At 39.5% G+C, this 18,617-nt stretch overlaps 1 protein-coding gene across 3 annotated transcripts in view; it reads left to right on the top strand.

Moving 5' to 3' along the window:
• The window catches only part of CDK14 (cyclin dependent kinase 14), a 273,801-nt gene that overhangs the window by 100,547 nt on the left and 154,637 nt on the right, over nucleotides 1-18,617 (top strand). For all 3 annotated transcript variants that reach the window (XM_063127120.1, XM_063127135.1, XM_063127127.1), the window contains one exon: nucleotides 11,385-11,479. In XM_063127120.1, coding sequence (XP_062983190.1) covers nucleotides 11,385-11,479 — 95 coding nt within the window. The remainder of the gene's footprint in view (nucleotides 1-11,384; nucleotides 11,480-18,617) is intronic.

Raw genomic sequence — 18,617 nt, 5'->3', positions numbered from 1 at the left:
ACAAAGCTGCTTTCGCCCCTCAAATAGATCCTTTTTCTAAGTGGCTTTTTAAAGGCTGTTGTAAAACCTGGGTTACATAAGGCAGTGCTTCTCAAATGCTTTTGAAGTGGAGTCCAACTGTAAAATGAACCTTGCAGGACTCACTTGTAAATTAACGCCACCTTTTGAGGTCCTCCCTCTACAACAGAATCGAATATCGCATCAGTGCTGAACATGTTTATAGTTTATTTTTCAGGGTTAATGATAGGTATGTGTATGTGGGATGAATTTAAATAGAATTTAAGGCATATAGTGAGGGAACAACATTTCTAAAGAAGAAATACAACAGCATTGGCCTGGTGAAAGAAAAATCTTCATTGTGGAATCCACCTAGTAACATGTTGGGACCCACAGTTTAAAAAGCACTGACATATCGTATCAAAAGTTTTGATGCTAAACTTTATGTTACTATGAAAGAGAAAATATTCAGAAGGTCTGCTTTTTTACTGGATTTAATAGTGCAGTTAACAAGTGTGCAATGTATTATTCTGATGCGAGCAGAAGTGATGTTTGTAATTGTAAATTACTTATTCATATGCAGTGATTTGCAAAACCATGTTTATGGGAAGTTCTTTCTCAATTTAGGATGGAATTATAACTTTTTTAAAATTGGGATCTTTGTCAGATATTGAATGATTCTTTTTGCAGTTTAGCAAAATGAAAAATAACTGATATCAAAAGCAAAGGTAGCCATGTTGACCAAAAGAAAAATTCCCTAATTAAAATATCAATTGCATATTTTTCCCTGGTTATCCCAGTCCAGGAACAGCCATAGCTGGTGAATCAGCTGGAGCTGGCCATAAGCACCAGGGGAGAAAGAAACTGGAACTTAATTTTTTTTAAAAAATGAACTCCTTTTATAAAGCTTTCCTTCAGAATATCATGAATAGAAAGCAAGTCATATGCATCCGTATATACATGTCAGGCTTCAGTGCCCAGGTTTTAGAAACATGCATTCTTCTGAAGGAGTTAAATAACTGTTAGAGAATATTGATTTTATTGTTACTGTTTAGGTAAGAGTCACTATGCTCTTCTTTCATTCCCATTGGATTAAAAGTTCAATCAATAGTGTGACATTTGTCAACTGCTTAATGTTTTCCCCAAATGTTTTTATTTTGTTTTGTTAATACATAACATAGTAATGTATGACTGAAACATTAATAATACAGACTACATGCAGTCAAACTTACATGTTTTGGTTCATATGACAATAAAATCAAGAGATTTTGTGGTGACACTGGCCAGAGGAGGGGCTTACAAGGTGATATGAGCCTTCGGGGGCTATCTTCCTGGCCTCTTTGAGGCATGGCTCCTTGCAGAGAGGCTCCCAGCAGAGCAATTCCTTTTTGCTCCTGCTGCCAGGAGCAAAGGTGTGCTGTTGGGGTGGCAGCAGAGCAGTTAGAGGGCCGTTTCCACCATGTGGGTGACATTTTGGCACATTGTGCGCCCTGTTGGCCCAAGGGTGGTCAGCACAGCTGTTCCAACAGAGGCCTACTGGCCAGGGGGTGGGTGGGTGGGTGCATGGCTTCCGGCAGAGAGGTTCCCAGCAGAGTAATAATTTTTCGCTTTTGCTGCTGGAAGCAATGGTGCTCTCTTAGAGGCAGCGGTTCTTTGATGCAGCAGCAAAGTAGCCAGAGGGCAGCCAAAGGGTAGCTGAAGGGCTGTTCCCGCTGGGTCTGAATCCCTCTCTGAATGCCTACTCAGTGCCCCCTCAATTCAACACTTATTCCTTGAGACATTAAGCTGTGCCTAGGCACACCCAGCACACCCCTTGCACACGCTTATGTGGTGAATTAGTAGGTGATGGGAAAAGATCAGATCAGATGAGGAAGAGAGGGAAAAACTAGGAAAATAATAAATCAACAAGTCTGCTGAAAACTGCCAAAAAAAAAAAAAAAACCCTTCCACATTTCTTACTGTTGTGATACATAATCCAGGTAATCAGTTATACATTTTTAGTTATTGGAAAAACGCCTTCTAGAACATTGTTTTTTCTTACAAAGAGAGCAGGAAATTTACCAAAAATTCAACTGAATTTTCATGGGGAAAGTTTTGATTTAAATATTTTTTTACAGCCTGTCAGTGAAAAACATACATTTATATCAAACTCGTTCAATAGAATCTTTATTTTGTATTGTACTGATCTATCCTGCAGAAGATTCTTAATACTCTATATTCAGAGCCCTGTTGGGTTAAGAGTACAAAGCTAGACTAAGGAAGATAAAATCAGGAAATGCTGAATGTGCAGAGAGAACAAAGTGGATCTGAGGTTGCTGAATCTCTGTGTCTTAAGGGAATTCCACTGTACTACAAGAATAAGATCCATTTACATATAAACATGAGCCAATAAAAGAGATGCAATTTAATATGCTAGCATAAATCTTCCCCTAAATCTTCGCGTGCATGCGTGCCTGATCTATATAAACATTTTTATATGGAAAACTTCTGTTGACTTGTTCTGCAATATTTGTGTAGTTGAAGTGAAGTCCCTGGAATTCACTCTTAAATTAGTACACTTCTAGTTTTCAGTGATACATCATGTAAAGATTGCTTCATCAAATGTCTCCTAGTTGCTTTTGTATAACAAAACAAGTTATCCTTCTGAATTGAGTGTTGGTGATAATTTAGTGCTCATATTGAAAAGAATTGCAGTTGTGGAAGCTTATTCGACTGGGGTATCACATGACATTTGTTACTACCACGTGTGTGTGTGTGCGCGCGCATGCATGCATGTGAGAGATCTATAAACTCCCCACTATTGGTGATGCTCAGTTTTGAGTACTTGAGTTTCTGCCTCTTGCTGTATCTGCTTAACTAGTTTTCTGATTGCTGAAATAGTATGACATTAGAACAAACAAGAACATCGCATGCATCTAGACAAACAATAAGAGCATTTATCCTAATTTTAGACCCTTGCATCATGTGCTAGGATGCTTGCTCAAAACGCATTGGGGAATTGAATTAAAACAGAGCCATCTGTTTATCTTTACGTGTGCTGTAAGGACAAAAAAGCCATGTCAAATTAGCATTACATAACAAGTTTTCTAATAAAATGCTAGGTCTGTTGTTGTTTTCCAACTTTGACAAAAATAATATATCCAGTAGTAGCATATTCTCCATAGCATGCTGTTCTTATTAAGTGGTTTTTGTACTTCTTGTACCTTCTAGTTTATTTCTACCTTGGTTTGTTAAATGTCTTGAGATTTTTAGGTGAGTTAAAATCTCAATTCCCAGCTGCAGCCAGACGTAACACACAGCTCTGCTAAAACAGCAGCTCATTGGCAGCTTCAGGATTTAATTTGGTTTGTCTCCTGATTCGCTTGTATTGAAGTCTCTAGGTTAGTTTACCAGTGTACCATTAGCTTGCTGTTACCTTTGAGTAAGTTTTATCATTATGTTTTGGTTCTCCCTTCTGAATAGGGAGGAAGAAGGCAAAAGTCGAAATGGCATGGAAGTTCATTATAAAAATACAAGTAGAGCTGTGCAACAAAATGTTGCAGTATAGAGTACTTCTGTTCAGGTTCCAGCCACTCCATTCCATTTTTCTTTTCCTCCCTCCAAGAGACAGTCCACATTCTGTTCTCACTGAGCATTCTCAGTCCTCATTGGACTTTGTGTGTGTGGGGAGATTCCTTCCATTTTGGGGTAGGTGGGATGGAGACACTTGTGTCCAATCTCAGCTACATTAAAATTTTTGATTTTCCCATTGGTCTCTGTGGGCAACTCTGCTGTCTGTCCCTTAGGACATTTTAAAATAGTATCTCAGTATAAAACAGAAATTTACCTATCCAGACAATGAGATATATCATTCTACCCTTTTTGGTCTCTTCCTTCCTCCTCCCTTTTCAGCTACTCCTTACCATTGCCCCTCCCAGCTTTTTGTATGTTTTTCTCAGTCAGTCAACATTCTGTGCCACTGAGTCCTTTTGGTTTGTTCTTGGGGTTTTCCCATTTGGGTTCACCCCGCACCAGGCATGGATCTTTTTAATAGGCCCCACACCTGCAAAGGTTAGAAGTTCCCGGAAGTCTAAAACCTACCGGGTAGTGATCTTTCTAGGACAAAGGGATAACACAGTGTCCCAGATCACTATCACCCCTTTCTAGAAAAAAAATAGAGGTCCAGGTTATGCCCTGCTAAATGAGTGTGGACACAGATCATTTGGGACAGCCTCACAGTTGCCAAGGAATTCATGAAATTCTGAACTGCTCCCAGCAGGGCAGTCTCCATATGAATGTTGAAGCCTCCCAGCAGCAACAGTTTAACCCCACCCCAAGACCATTCTAGCTAGCTCAGATAGGGGGAGAGTGATGACAGGATGGGCAGTCTACCACCAGAATGTCTATTCTGCCCTGGCCCCCTGGCCTCAAGAATGAACACTCCAAACCAGAAGGAGGCCATGTGTTGTGTCAGGGAGATAGAATCACTGTAATCCTTCAAGATTCCAGCTCCCCACCCTGTCTTAGTTGATGTTGTACAGAGAATCGTAGTGTACAAAGCATCACCTTTAGACCAGGGAGGTTACCACCAAGGTCTCCAAAACCTTGAGCACAAGGAGGGCTAGAAGAAAAGGAGACCAGCAACTGCCCACTCTCTCTACTCCTGTAATGAGCTGTCTGCCTGCCTGCCTCCCCCATTCCTGTCTCCCTCTGCTGCCCTTACAATGGATGCTCTCTGTGCCATACGATCTCCCCTCCAACGCACATAACAAGCAATCCCTTCACCAATTCTTTGTGGATACTACTGCAAATAATTAAAACAGAGAAAGAGATGAAATTGAGGAACTCACTATAAACACCTGGTACAACCAACAGTCCCCACAACTATTCTTCAAACACCAGTCAGGTATCAACCACCTCTCAGGTATCAACCCCTCTCAGCAAAGCAACACCCACACAGTTTCTAACCACACAATCCCTGCTTGTGGCTGAGCTTTCATTAGATCCACTTGGAGGAAAAGGGAATCACTCCCGCCTCCAGTAAAATCCATGCCCCCACAGACTCATATCCTAAGAGACAGAGCTGGAGATATCACAGAGCCCCCATACATGCCATATTAACAAGTAGGAGCTCTGCCCCCTTAAATCTTAATATGCCAGCAATTTACATTGAGTATGGAAAGAATACAGGTGGAGCCAACTTGAGCTGAGGGGAGTTTGCCCATCACTAACCCTCAGGTCCAATTTTGATTTTATGTAGTGGGTGAATTGGCCACATGAACTCTTATTTCCCCATGCATGTCCATTGCCATTGTGTGTGTGTTTGCTAGGACACTAGCTGTTTGGGGAGAAGAGCTAGAGAAAAGATTGGGCATGTCTAGATGAGGGGGGTGGAGAAGTATGATCTCGCGATTTTATGATTGCGAGATCGTCCCCCTTGTCTACATGCATGCATGACATCCCAGGAGGAAGAGGACGTCTCGCCCGCCATTTTTTTTTAAATTGAAAATGAGCGCAGGAACACTCCTATGCAAAAAGTAAGTTTTTCTTTTTTTAAAAAAAAAAAAAGAAGCAAAAACCTCCCGCTCCCCCTACCCCACCCCCGATGGGCACAAAGCTCCTGAGGATCTTCGTGCCCTGTGCCTGGGTCCCGGCTCCTCGCGGTTACTCATGAGGAGTCGGTTCGAAAACAGGATGGGTGCCCACACATCCTGCAGTCTCGGGATGAGCCCGAGACCACAGGAAAAACCGGAATTAAACTGTAGGACCATATCCTGGGGCACAGGAAGGATCATCCCTCCCTGCCCCTGGGATCCCCTGTGCATCATGGGGATAAACAATCCTCAGGATATCACCCTGTCTAGACATGCCCATTGTTTCTCCACCTGCAGTCTGAAATGGCACAGCTCCTCATTCTGTTGCATCACACATATGTAGACTAGGAGTGAGGGCTAAACTACATATAGCATCACTTTTCTAACTTACTATGAAGCATTAATTTTGCATTGAGGTGCAAGTTCAAAATGATCAGAAGTCTGCAGACCTCTGTTTGCTTTCTCCTATTAGCTCCTCTTTTCTTTACTCCTTTAATTTATAGTATTCAGAATATCATGTATTTTGCCCATCCTACATAGCAAGCGTGCTAAAGAACAGAAATACTGAAAGGACAGAGCAACAACAGCACCTATTTTCTTGGTGTTATACTGAGAATGACTTGCATGCAGTATCAGGCTGGATTCTATTCTGTAGGAAAACACATTGTCCTTCCTTTTTTTTTTGCCCTAGCACTTAAGAAGTTTAATAATAAAGCCACAAAAGAGTAATCTGTTAACCGAATAGCCACTTTTACTTTCACAAAACCAAAGAACCGTAATTGATTTCAGAATAGGTTTAGATATGAAGTGGCTAAGCAGAATTGCTGTTCGGGTTGTGTAATGTATAATCATCATGATGATGACCTGGTGTATGTGTGGTGGCTGAGTGCTCAGAACTGGGAAGTCCCTGATTCAAAGGCCATGAAGTCACTAACTGGCCTTAGGCGTGACTCAGAAAAGCCTCTGTCTCTTAGCTTTAGATCCTTCATTTGCAATATGGTATGATAAATACTGACTTGCCTTACAGTGTGGCTGTAAGGAATAAAGATTACACTGTAATGTATGTGAAATGTTATGAATAATCTGAAGCACTATATAAGTGCATTTTTATTTTGGGTTTCTTTCATAATATTAGTTTTACATTTCATATTCTTAAAAATATATATAACTTTTGTTAGTTTTGTTATGTTGAGGGGCGATTTACAGTATCTGTATGGCAGAAGAGGCCTTTTGAAAAACGAGGGCATATAGCGAGGGAGGGCTGCGTGCAGCTCGTGGGCCAAATGTGCCTCTGCCACTCCCCAATGCACGTCTGGCATCCTCTGCTGCTCCTTAGAATTTATGGAGCTCCATAAGGGTTACATTTAGCTTGAAAGCAAGACAAATTTAACCATTGCTATGCTCTGTAGTGCTATGGAGTGGGTTGCCACCAAATTTCATCATCAAACTGGCAATTTCGGCCATTGTTTTCTTTGAGGGTTGCGCAGCAGATTGTAACCTGTGCCGGACATCCAGGAGCCGAACCTCTGGAAGTTGCCCATCCCTGGAATATAAGTACCTACAGTAATGAGGACTAATTAAAAAAAGTATGGTGTAAAGGAAACCAGGTGATATTCTTTAGAGAGTGGGGAGCTCACTGTGCTATTTAAGCTTTAATTACCCATTTGAGATTTTAAAAATAAAGTAAGGAGCACCAAGAGGAGTTAAGGGCCTGAGCTGATACTTAAATAATACAGCATGAAAATACTACTGTTATTTTCTTATACCTGTTAGAACATAAGAAGAGCTGTGCTGGATCAGACCAAGGGTCCATCTAGTCTAGCATTCTGTTCACACAATGGCCAACCAGCTGTCAACCAGAAACCCACAAGCAGGACACAAGTGCAACAGCATCCTCCTACCCATGTGCCCCAGCAATTGGGGTATAAAAGCTTACTGCCTCTGATACTGGAGGTAGCACATACCCTTCAGAACAGTAGCCACTGAGAATTTATCTCCAGGAATTTATCTCCCCACCCCTTTTAAAGCCATACAAATTGGTGGCCGTCACTACATCTTGTGGTTGTGAATTCTATAGTTTAACTCTGCACTGTGTGAAAAAGTACTTTATTTTATCTGTCCTGAATCTCCCACCAATCAGCTTCATGGGATGACCCCAGGTTCTAGTATTTTGAGTGAAGGAGAAAAATGTCTCCCTGTCCACATTCTCCATACCATGCATACTTTTGTACACCTCTATCATATCTCCCCTTAGCCTCCTTTTTTCCCCACGCTAAACAATCACAGCTGTTGTAACCTTCCCTCATAGGGAGTTGTTCCAGCCCCTTTATCATTTTAGTTGCTCTTCTACACTTTTTCCAGCTGTACAATATATTTTTTTAGGTATGGTGACTAGAGCTGTACATAGTATTCTAAGTGTGGTCGCACCATATATTTGTATAAGGGCAGTCTGATATTGACAGTTTTATTCTCAATTCTGTTTCTAATTATTCTTAACATGGAGTTTGTCTTTTTACCGCAGCCACACACTGGGTTGACATTTTTATCAAGCATGTGATGTGAATTATTCCTAACCCTGGTGGCTACATAACCATTGTTTAAACATGCTCACTAACTTTTGCTGCAAAAGCATTAGCGGCCTAACCATGGCTTAGAGTGTTGTCTGAACAGGCCCAGTGTTACGTACATTCTGTTCAAGTTTGTGCGTACATACAGAAGGAGAAAAAGAGAGTAATAGTTTAAACCAAGAGAAGGGGAGAAAAAAATGGCCGTTGCTTTGGGCATTCCGGCCCTTCTCTTTTGCAAATGCTCCTACATTACTCAAGGTTAATGTACACCAATGTAACACTTAATCATAGGGAAAAAGTGGAAGACCTGTGTAGAAAGTGCATGTAATCCTATAGCCTAATCACACTCCTTTAGGAGATTGAAAGTATTGCAACTGTTTTTTTTTACAGCTCAAGGTATCTTTCAGAGCTCCACAATAGATATTCTCTGACGAACAGAAGTGGGAGTGAGGTGTTAGGCATGTTCGTCCTATTTTTCAAAAAGCTTAGTTGTCCACTTACCCAATTTTCTTCTGACTTGCATTCACTGCTTTTACTTCTTAACATGTTTCTTTAGCAGTATAACCTTTCAACAAATGATGGGACTCCAAATACTGTCATGCAAAGGAGGGGATGGAGATATTTTGTTAAATTTATGAGCTGTTGCCTAGCAACCGGAGAGGGCAAATCTGTCTTTCTCAGTGGGAAAGGGAGAGAAGTGAGAGCACTAGTGAAGAAAGCTGTGAGTTTTTCCTACAAAAGCTTTATTGGTAAATTTGTGTTTACTATATATTTTCTGCAAGCCTCCACTTTAGAATTTGACAGGTTTCCTACTAAAATTTGGTGTGGGCCAGAAGACATGACTGCCTTGATTCTGAGATGTGCTGATTTCCACAGACCCAGGCAATGATTTAAAATAAAATACCGGGAGAATATTTTATTAGAAATTTCTTGGAAACACACACACACACACACACACACCCCTCTGTTGTATTTAAAATAGAAGAAACGAGTTAGACCTACAACAAATCTGCTAGCAAAGACTCTGTTCCTTCTCCCACCGAAAAGGACTTCTTGCAGAGTCGAGGTAGAAGGCAGAAACCCCGCCCATAACATGCAAACTCTTTTTGTACCTTTAGTTTTATGCCAGGTATTACACCTAATACCATACTTGGCAACTATTATGTTTTAAGCTTGCTGATCGGTTATTAAAAGGTGGTCTAACTCTTTTTAAGTTCCTTACTCAAAATCTAAGTGTCTCCCTTCTACTAACATCATTGTTGACACTTTTGTCAATTCCAGAGAAACATGAAAATCCCCAACTTCTCCTTAAGCATTTTGTCTCTGTGGTTGGCAACATATCTAAAAGAAAAGGTCCAGTAACCACAAGCTTTCTGCCATAAACCTCTCTCTTTTTCGAAGTCAAAAGATGACTGTACTATCTAACAAGCACTGGAGGGGTAGGGCATTTAAGCCGAGGCTTGGCACCCTCCAGTGGTGGAACATGCGGGAATTTGGTATATCAGAATATGCATGGTGAGCACTCTGGCACTTTCTGGTGATTGGAATGTCCTGAAGTCCTGCTCCTTGCGAGTTTAAAGCTCCTGTGTCAGGATATGGTATGCCTTTGGAGATCTCTGAGCCTTATCTACTCAGAGTGGGGGGTGATGGCCATGCTCTCCAGTATCTGGTGCATATAGGGATCCTTTTCCAGTAGTAAGCAGGGGAAAGCACTTACCTGTGATCAGCTTCTAATAAGAGATAAGACCTTTGCGTTTGTGATAGAGTGGGGGTGGGGTGGGGTGGCCAGGGGTAGAAGCTCCTGAACCAGATGTGCACCCCTGCCCTGGTCTACAGTATGATTTGTGGCCTGGATGAGGAGGCCCTGCAGCTCACATCTGACCCTGAGCTGGAGGTTTCTCATCCCTAAGCTACAGTTAATCCACCTCTCACTATAGGATTACTTTGGGTCATTATACTACATATGAAAATACCCCAAAGGCACTCCCATTTATTTATTTATTTATTACATTTATATACCGCCCCACAGCCGAAGCTCTCTGGGCGGTTTACAACAATTAAAAATAGTAAACATTAAAAGTATACAAAAATAATAAAAAAAACCCATAAAAACAGTATAAAAACAACAGTATCCATTTAAAAACAACAATTCTGGGGTGCATTAAAAACAAACTTAACGTTAATAAATGCTGTTAAAATGCCTGGGAGAAGAGAAAAGTCTTGACCTGGCGCCGAAAAGATAACAACGTTGTCTCTCTCATTCTCATTCTCTTTCTCTTTCTCTTTCTCTTTCTCTTTCTCTCTTTCTCTCTCTCTCTCTCTCTCTCTCTCTCTCTCTCTCTCTCTCTCTCTCTCTCACACACACACACACACACACACACACACACACACACTCACACACATAACATTTCTAACCTGTTGTAAATGATCCTTGAAAATTGAATTGAAGGACTATATAGAAATGCCTTAAATAAATATCTCTTATCAGAAACAAGAAAATAGAGTGTGAAGGAACAACAATCTAATAATACAGTTGCAGATCGTTGTCTTCAGTTATATATTGCTGTGGTGGATGTTAACTCTGATGTATGGATAACATGACAAGTTACCACTGGCATTTTGGCATCTGTAGCAACACATGACTTGTCATGTCACATTGGTTAAATATGTCATATCTTAGGAATATTAAATATGCACATTAAATATGTATTACTGTGTGGGGCATTAAATATAGATTACAGAGCAAAATAAAATATGGGCAAAACCTTTTATAGGTTCAATAGGAAGCTTTCGCTGTTAACCATTCCACAGACTTGATATATATTTTTATATGAAGTGACTGATTTGGAAACTCCAGTGTTAAAACACTGAATAAAATATTTGTACTCGAAAATGTTAAAGTGGCCAACCAACTTCATCAGGTCTGTGAAGGGCAAATACAAAAAAGAAATATGCCGATTAATTAATGTTCAAAATGTTCACTTGATATGAGAGAAAAAAATGTAGAGAATGATATTTTCTGATTCTAATTGGTGTTGGGTTTACTTCTGAGTGGGGTGTGGCGAGAGAAAGGGTGAAATGCAGTGAACTCTGTCTATGTGCAGGTTTAGGTGAAAGTGGTGTATGGTAAGAAGTACACAATATAAGCACAGATTCTGGAACACCCCATTCTTCAGAGCATCTGAAAAGCAGCCCCCCCCTTTTGGGGTGACTATGCTTTTTCATAAATTGTGCTTTTGTCTTTCAGCTTCTCTCCTGAAGGGCCTAAAACATGCCAATATTGTGCTGCTTCATGATATCATCCACACAAAGGAGACATTGACACTGGTATTTGAGTTTGTGGTAAGTTAACCAAAAAATGTATTTCTTATGATCTAAACCAGGACCTTTAAAAGCAGAATGACTACTACTGGGTAAAAGAGATCTGGATGATTTGTGCAATAGTCCCTTGCTACCCATGGGATGGATTGTTTTGTAATCATAGCCCTGTTCAGGCATGTGGCTGTTCACATGTAGGGCCAAACTGGGCAGGGGGGGATGTGGGCATGCACTTAAGCCCAACTCCCAACATCCCTGCATGCCCAGCTTCCCATGATCACAAACCCTGCCTAATCAATGTATGAAGGTCTACAGGGAAGACAGGCGTGCAGGAACAGGAGCGCAGGGCGTAAGTGTGCACCTGGGTCTGCCTACCCAGTTTAGCCCTACACAGGAGCAGCCACATGCCTAAATAGGCTCTAGTATGCTGAACCTTCAATCCTGTACACCCACTGTGATAAGTCATCTCAAGCCTTGCCATTGAAGGTTCAATTGGGACACAGTATTTCAGTTCATTTCAAGTTGTCAAAATTCCTACTTTGGAAGGTTTTATTGGCATTTTGCCACTCTGCTGTATTTTTGGTCTAGTTTAGTCTCTTTCCCTCCTGTCTTCCTTTTTTGAAAACTGTGTTTTAACATCTGCTCTAGTGTTTAATTTGACTGTTTAGTTTTAGTGGTTATTGCTTTTAATTGTATGCATTAATAGTATACATTAATATTGCTTTAATGTATCTTGTGAACCACCTTGGGGACCCCATGAGTTGAACGAAGGGATATAAATACTTTGAGTAAATTGCAACAACAGCCTTGTGTTTAAGCACTCCTATGGTAACCATAAGGAAAAAGGAATTGCATGTAGGCAAATGAATGGAGGAGGATGGAGTGCCCTTCTAGGTTTACGTTTTAATACAAGCCAACCAAAGTTGCATTTCTCAAACTAATACGTGAACTGGAATACAATTATCATGCCAGTTGCCCCACTTCTCCAAATTTTGCAACACAGTTCTCTGATTTTTTAAAAAATACATTCAGAATGCATACATTAGGGAAAACTGTGCACAAAGAGGCATACATTAGGAGAAATGCATATAGCAATGCATAAAAATCACTTGCATTTTCGTATAAATTTCTCTGTTGTGTGCATTTTTGTATTGGGTGCTTCAGGAACAGCACATACAAAGTGCATATAAATTTTCATGCATTTTCCCTCTAAAATATTCACATACTGAGAATCAGGACAGAATGAGATTATGCTTAAAAAGCTTGAAAGTTGTAGAATTTGAAACAGAAGCAGAGTTTGCATGCTCAAACAAACCATGGGTTGTTTGTGAGTGCATGTAAGTGAGCAAGTGTTCTGATTCCCATCCGATCACCTGTTCCACTTTCAGAAACAACCCAGGAACTTCCCATTCCTGGCTTGTTGTTGTGATGTGGAAACCTGACACTCTGGGTTATTAAGGTTTAACAACCTCAAGTTTTAACCCATGTTTTTTTCTTGGGTTATAACACTCTGGGCTGTTTAACTGTAAAAAAAACTCAGAGTGCTGGGTTCGCACATTATGATAACAAATGGGGACAGGGTGTTCCTGGTTTTCCCCCCAAAACCTGGAGCAAGTCAACGCAGCTGTCTGCTGTGCAACCATATCTAACTACGGGTTAAACAACCCATAATTAGCCATTACATGTGAACTGGTTCAGACAGATCCATCCATCCCTAGTTTCTCCACTGCGCCCATCATAGAAACCAAGCAAGCTGCAAAAGGAGGGAATCCCCGTCCTCTGCACTCAGTATACATATGCAGCAGGCTGCTGCAGGAAGAACGGAGCTCCCCATCTCTCCTATGCCAGCCCAAAGCATATTCCCCTATTTCTTCGATTCTTAGACGCACTTTTCCCCCCATATAAACTTCGTTAAAAATGGGGTGCGTCTTAGAATCACGGGTGTGTCTTAGGGTTTTTTTTTCTGTTGGTGGTACTGAAATTAGTGTGTCTTACAATCGATGGCGTTTTACAATCGAAGAAATACGGTAGTAAAAACATACGTAGGCGAGTAACTTTTGTGCACTTATTTTTAAACCTGTACTACAGTAGTATTGTCATAGCACACATTGCTGTAATGTAAAAGGGGATTGTTCGTCATTTTTATTAACATATATCATGATTATAGACTTGTTTTATTTAAGGTTCTCAGGTTCATAGCTATTGTAGTGCTTAGAAAGGGGCAGGGAAAAGCAGCACACAGAGCTAAAATCTCTCAAAGTGGCTTTTACTGCACCTGGCAGTTCATGTTTTAATAAGCAGTGTCAGAAAAAGTCTAATAGATGTAATTCTTACTCCATAGCCTCTTCTCCCTGACTTGCATTTCAGCTATTAATTAAAACTTCAATTTACACAGTATACAATGTAATGATCTAATTTTGTTCAGAGAATTGCTTCGCGAAATCTTGAGTTTGAACTTTTAATTAATCATTCTACATTTTCCTAAGACAAACATATGGTATTTGTGTAGAACTACTTCAGCATTTAGCTGCAGTATTGTACAATATGCAATCATAATTAACCTCCTGGTTTCTACAGATGGAGTTATGAATATTAGAATGTATATGAAGAAAATGACTCTGCAATAGGTTTAATTTTTAGCAAGTATTTTTTTATGAACATTGATAAAGCTATATAGTTTATGTTTAATGAGTTTTAGGCTGCAATCCTATCTTCACTTACCTGGGAGTAAGCATCATTGAGCTAATGTATAGGTGTTTATCGGATTGTACTGTTAGTAGATCTGGGTTTGTTTGGGTTTTTTTTTTTAAGTGACAAATGCATCTGTTTTGCCAAATGCAATGTGTCTAAGTATTAATTTTACATGGCATTCTTTTGGGGAATTTGCTTCTACCCCCACCCCTTTTTATTATGAGCTGCTCTGTTTGTCATATGAAAACCCATTTACCTTGCCAATTTACATATAAATAATACATTTTAATAATATGGCTATTTGGCTATATGACAACTGGTGCTGAACAGTTCCAGGCATGTCACTGAAGACATTGACACAGCTAAATGCTTTTTTTTAAATGTCTAAATAAATAAATGGGAGTTCCAGTATCATTTTACTTCAAACTGAGTAACCATTGACAAGGGTTATGTAACAGAAAATTTAAATGTCAATTTTACCTACATGGTGATTTTATTCATACAAGGAAACAAACCTTTTTTAAAAAAAAACACGAGTTGAGATACATTTATTTATTTATTTATTACATTTTTATACCGCCCAATAGCCGAAGCTACATATGCAGTAGATGTCTTTTAATCATAGTACTTAGCCTTTGGCTGTAATCCTGGACAAAATGGGACTGCTTAAACCTCACTGAAGACAATGGACCAATTTAGATGCAGTGCCACACCATGGTTGGGCATTATATGAGTAAGTTTTGGGCTTACATTTTGCTGGTCCCTCCATTCCCTTGTGCTCTCCCTGACTTGCGATTTCACAGGAAGTAATAGCTGCTGTTGGTTCCAAACCAGGCAAATTATGTTGTTTGTAGAACAGCCTTGTAAATTGATCCACAAAAGTTACAAGCCTGCAAATCCTTTTATTAGCCTGTTAATATGTTTCCATGCTGGCTGCAGAGGAGGGATTGTCCCTTCCTGCATTGCCAACATGGAAACACAGACTATAGCCTTTTATCAGCCTAGTTTAAAAAGGTGGTCTTATTCCAAACAGGCTGGTGGAAGAGGAATTGATTGCTCCTCCACCAGTCATGTGGCCTGGCTGCAGGAAAGAGACAGAGTGTTCTTCCCATCCTCTGCCAGCCTGATTACTTGCCTTTATGGAATTCACAGTAGCCCATGGCTATAAGGCATGTGTTAAATACAAGGCTGTTAAAAACTATAGTTTCCCTGTAAAGTGGTATTGAAAACCATGATCAAACTGTAGTTTCCAATTCTAATTTTCAGGCAAAATGTGATTTATGCAAAATAAAGAATAGTTTGGCAAGTTTGAATCTTAACAGCAAATTGTGATTTCCCATGAAAGCAGTGGCCATTGTGAGAAAAGGGAAGGAGAAAGTGAGCAAAGTCCAAGGTTTATTTATATAGCACTAAATTATGGTGATTGCAACTAGTTTTAGTGGTTTGGCGTTCCACTTGAACTGAGACACAAGAGTTTTAACCAAACTGAAAGGTTGGAGAATTTGCAGTTCACTGGGTTTGGGCTAGTAACCTTTGTCCAATATGTGCCACCAGGATGCAAATTTGCTACAGAGTGGCCTCCAGATGATAATGAGATGGCAGTGCTTTGCATAATTATGTAAACATACGCTTTTCAGTAACTAAAGTTAACATTGTGTCTTTATGTATATGAGAAATTAAAAAAACATGCAGCTATACTATCCATTATGATTTTAATTTTTACGTACAAAAATCGCATGAGAATAGACAGCTTTATAATTGAAAGCTGATTTGTAATGAGAGTAATAATTGCTGCTTCAACTATGTCGTGACAGGGGGATTCATAGTGGATGCACACAGTAGCATCCAAGTTTAATTTAAATCTAGCACTTTTAATTTATCTTGTTTATTTCTTAATGTTTGGATTTGTGTGTATGTGTGTACATGTAACGGGTCTTATTTTTAAAAATATTGCCATGTCATTTTAAAATCTCATTCTTTGTTAAATGATAACCAAATTATACATCAATGTTGTGATTTTCTTTAATGACTTTCTGATTTTGTCATGATTACTGCTTACATTTGGCAAAAGCATTTTGATAAACTGAGAAGCCACATTTCAAATGTTAAAAATTTGTAATACGTGCATTTAATTTGACTCACTTTTAAGGACATCTATTTCCCAGAAACTACTAATGTGAGTTTTCATAGGATTTATTTATTTATTTATTTATTACATTTTTATACCGCCCAATAGCCGAAGCTCTCGGGCGGTTCACAAAAGTTAAAACCATAATAAAACAACCAACATGTTAAAAGCACAATTGATTGAAATAACCCTCCTAATTTCTCCAGTATCTAAGGTTTAAGAGCCTCATAGCTCTTTTTTTAAAAAAAATTGCAATTAACAGCCATGAAAACAAAAATGCTAATGCCTGGATGTAGAGTTATAAAAAATATAGTTCAAAAGAAAGTTCTGATCAGACAGTAATGAAAGGAAGACGGTAGGCTGTCTACTTAACAAATGAGGAAACAGATGTTATAAAGCATCTAAGAACAGGAGTAATACATTTAAAATTTGATCATGTTTTAGAATTAGAAGAATTGTTAACGAGAGTCAATGAAGGAGATGAGATACATCTTAAGAGAATACAGTTTTTCCCCTCCCATAATCTGACTTCAAGAATTATGATGTTTCCTTCTGGTTACGTTTCTGTCATACTTGAAATGAAACAATCTCATATTACAATGGAAATTCAAAATTCTTTAAAACAAATGCTCAGAACAAATGTTTCATGACATGGTACCATATCCCCCATATAGAAAAGTAGGAAATGGAGATATCTTGTCCCTGACATGCTTGTTTTCTATATCCAGTTTGAGGTAGAGGTTATTGACAGACAAGGACCAGACCCAGGTTCCACTCCTCATTATATTACATCCTGCCATGAAGCTTGCTGGGACAGTTACATTGAATGAATGAAATATTTGTTGCTAAAAGGGATAAGCCATCAGAATTTGATATAACTAGGATAAAGTAAAATCTAAATAGGAGGATGGGCTAAAATAAGACACAGTAAGAACAGTGAATTTAAAATACAATAAAAACAGTAAGCAAAGTTACGATACTATAAAAATGCAAGATCACATTAGCATGACTCAAAAGCTCCCCAACGGGGTACTAGACCAACACACTAAGGAGGACAAAATGTATACAGGAAAAGCACATTTCCAGCCCCATATTAGGATATGTATGAATGATTTTGGTGCCTAGCTCTTGCAGCCAAGGCAAATTTTGCAGCCAGAGCAGTAATAAATACATTATTGCCAGCCAACAGGATTCAGATTTGAGCAAAGGGAGGCCGCTTACATAAGGGACAAAGAATGTAATGAAGAATTTTTTGTCTAGGGGATGTATATAAAGGGCATTGTAACAGATAATGTTGAATATTCTCCACATACTGTTAAATTACTTTTGGGATGAGGGATCAATTGATTCAGTTTATGAAAAGATACATGCGTGAACCATATATATGCTTCCAACCTAATGCTGGGTACTCCATGCCCAGCTTTGGGTAAGATGACCCCAATCAAAATAAATCTGATCATTTAGTGGAAATAGTTTGCAGAATGTTCAGATACTTAGCCTCCGCTAGACCTAGGGTTGCCCTCTGCTGTGATTGTCCTCTTTAAGGATGTTATATTGGCTTCGACATTGGCTTCAATAAAGTGGCCACTTTGGCAAGAGGCAGGGCTTCACTGTGCTAGCGAAATTAGATTGATTCTGACAGAATTTGAAAGACCTTTATTAGGCCCAAATGTTGAAACTGTTAAACTGTGATGTTTGACATCTCATCAGAACAAAGATAGAAGTATGTTAGGGCATCCTATAGAAAATGTTTGTTTATTTATGTTCTAATAAGTATAAATTAAGAAAATGGGAACCTGTTTTATACCAGGCCAAACTATTTGTCCCTCTTTCCCAGTATTGTCTGTTCTGACTAGCAGCAGCTGTCCAGGATTCCAGGCAAGTGTCTGCTTTAACATCTGCTACCTCATGCCGGGGGTTGAAATTTAGCTCTTCTGTATGCAAAGCATTGTTCTACCATTGAGCTATGGTCCCTCTTTAGTGTTTGTCCTTGTTCATAACAAACATTTATGAGTTAAGTCATTTTAAGTGTGGTAAGTAGCCCAATTCTGCATGAAATATTATTATAGGGAGAGGTCAGGATGATTGGTGGACCATAATTGGTGAGTCAATTGTAGAGTGCCCAGTTTGTGAATCAACCCAGGGAATTGCAGCGATGCGAGTTAATACAATTGTACTGACAACTGTTGTCACACCAGATGTGGCACAGCTGTATTATGCATGGCTGAGGAATGCGTGGAGTGGAGGGATGTGACGAGATTTGAATGACGGGCTTGAATATGGCTCTCCTGTACAGCATCCTATGGGCACTTTTCTCAACACAAAGCTAGATGTGTTCTCACA

The sequence above is a fragment of the Elgaria multicarinata genome, chromosome 1 (assembly GCF_023053635.1).
Source record: "Elgaria multicarinata webbii isolate HBS135686 ecotype San Diego chromosome 1, rElgMul1.1.pri, whole genome shotgun sequence".
Lineage (NCBI taxonomy): Eukaryota > Metazoa > Chordata > Lepidosauria > Squamata > Anguidae > Elgaria > Elgaria multicarinata.
The sequence above is the reverse complement of the archived record's forward strand: the minus strand, read 5'-3'. Positions and strand labels throughout refer to the sequence as shown.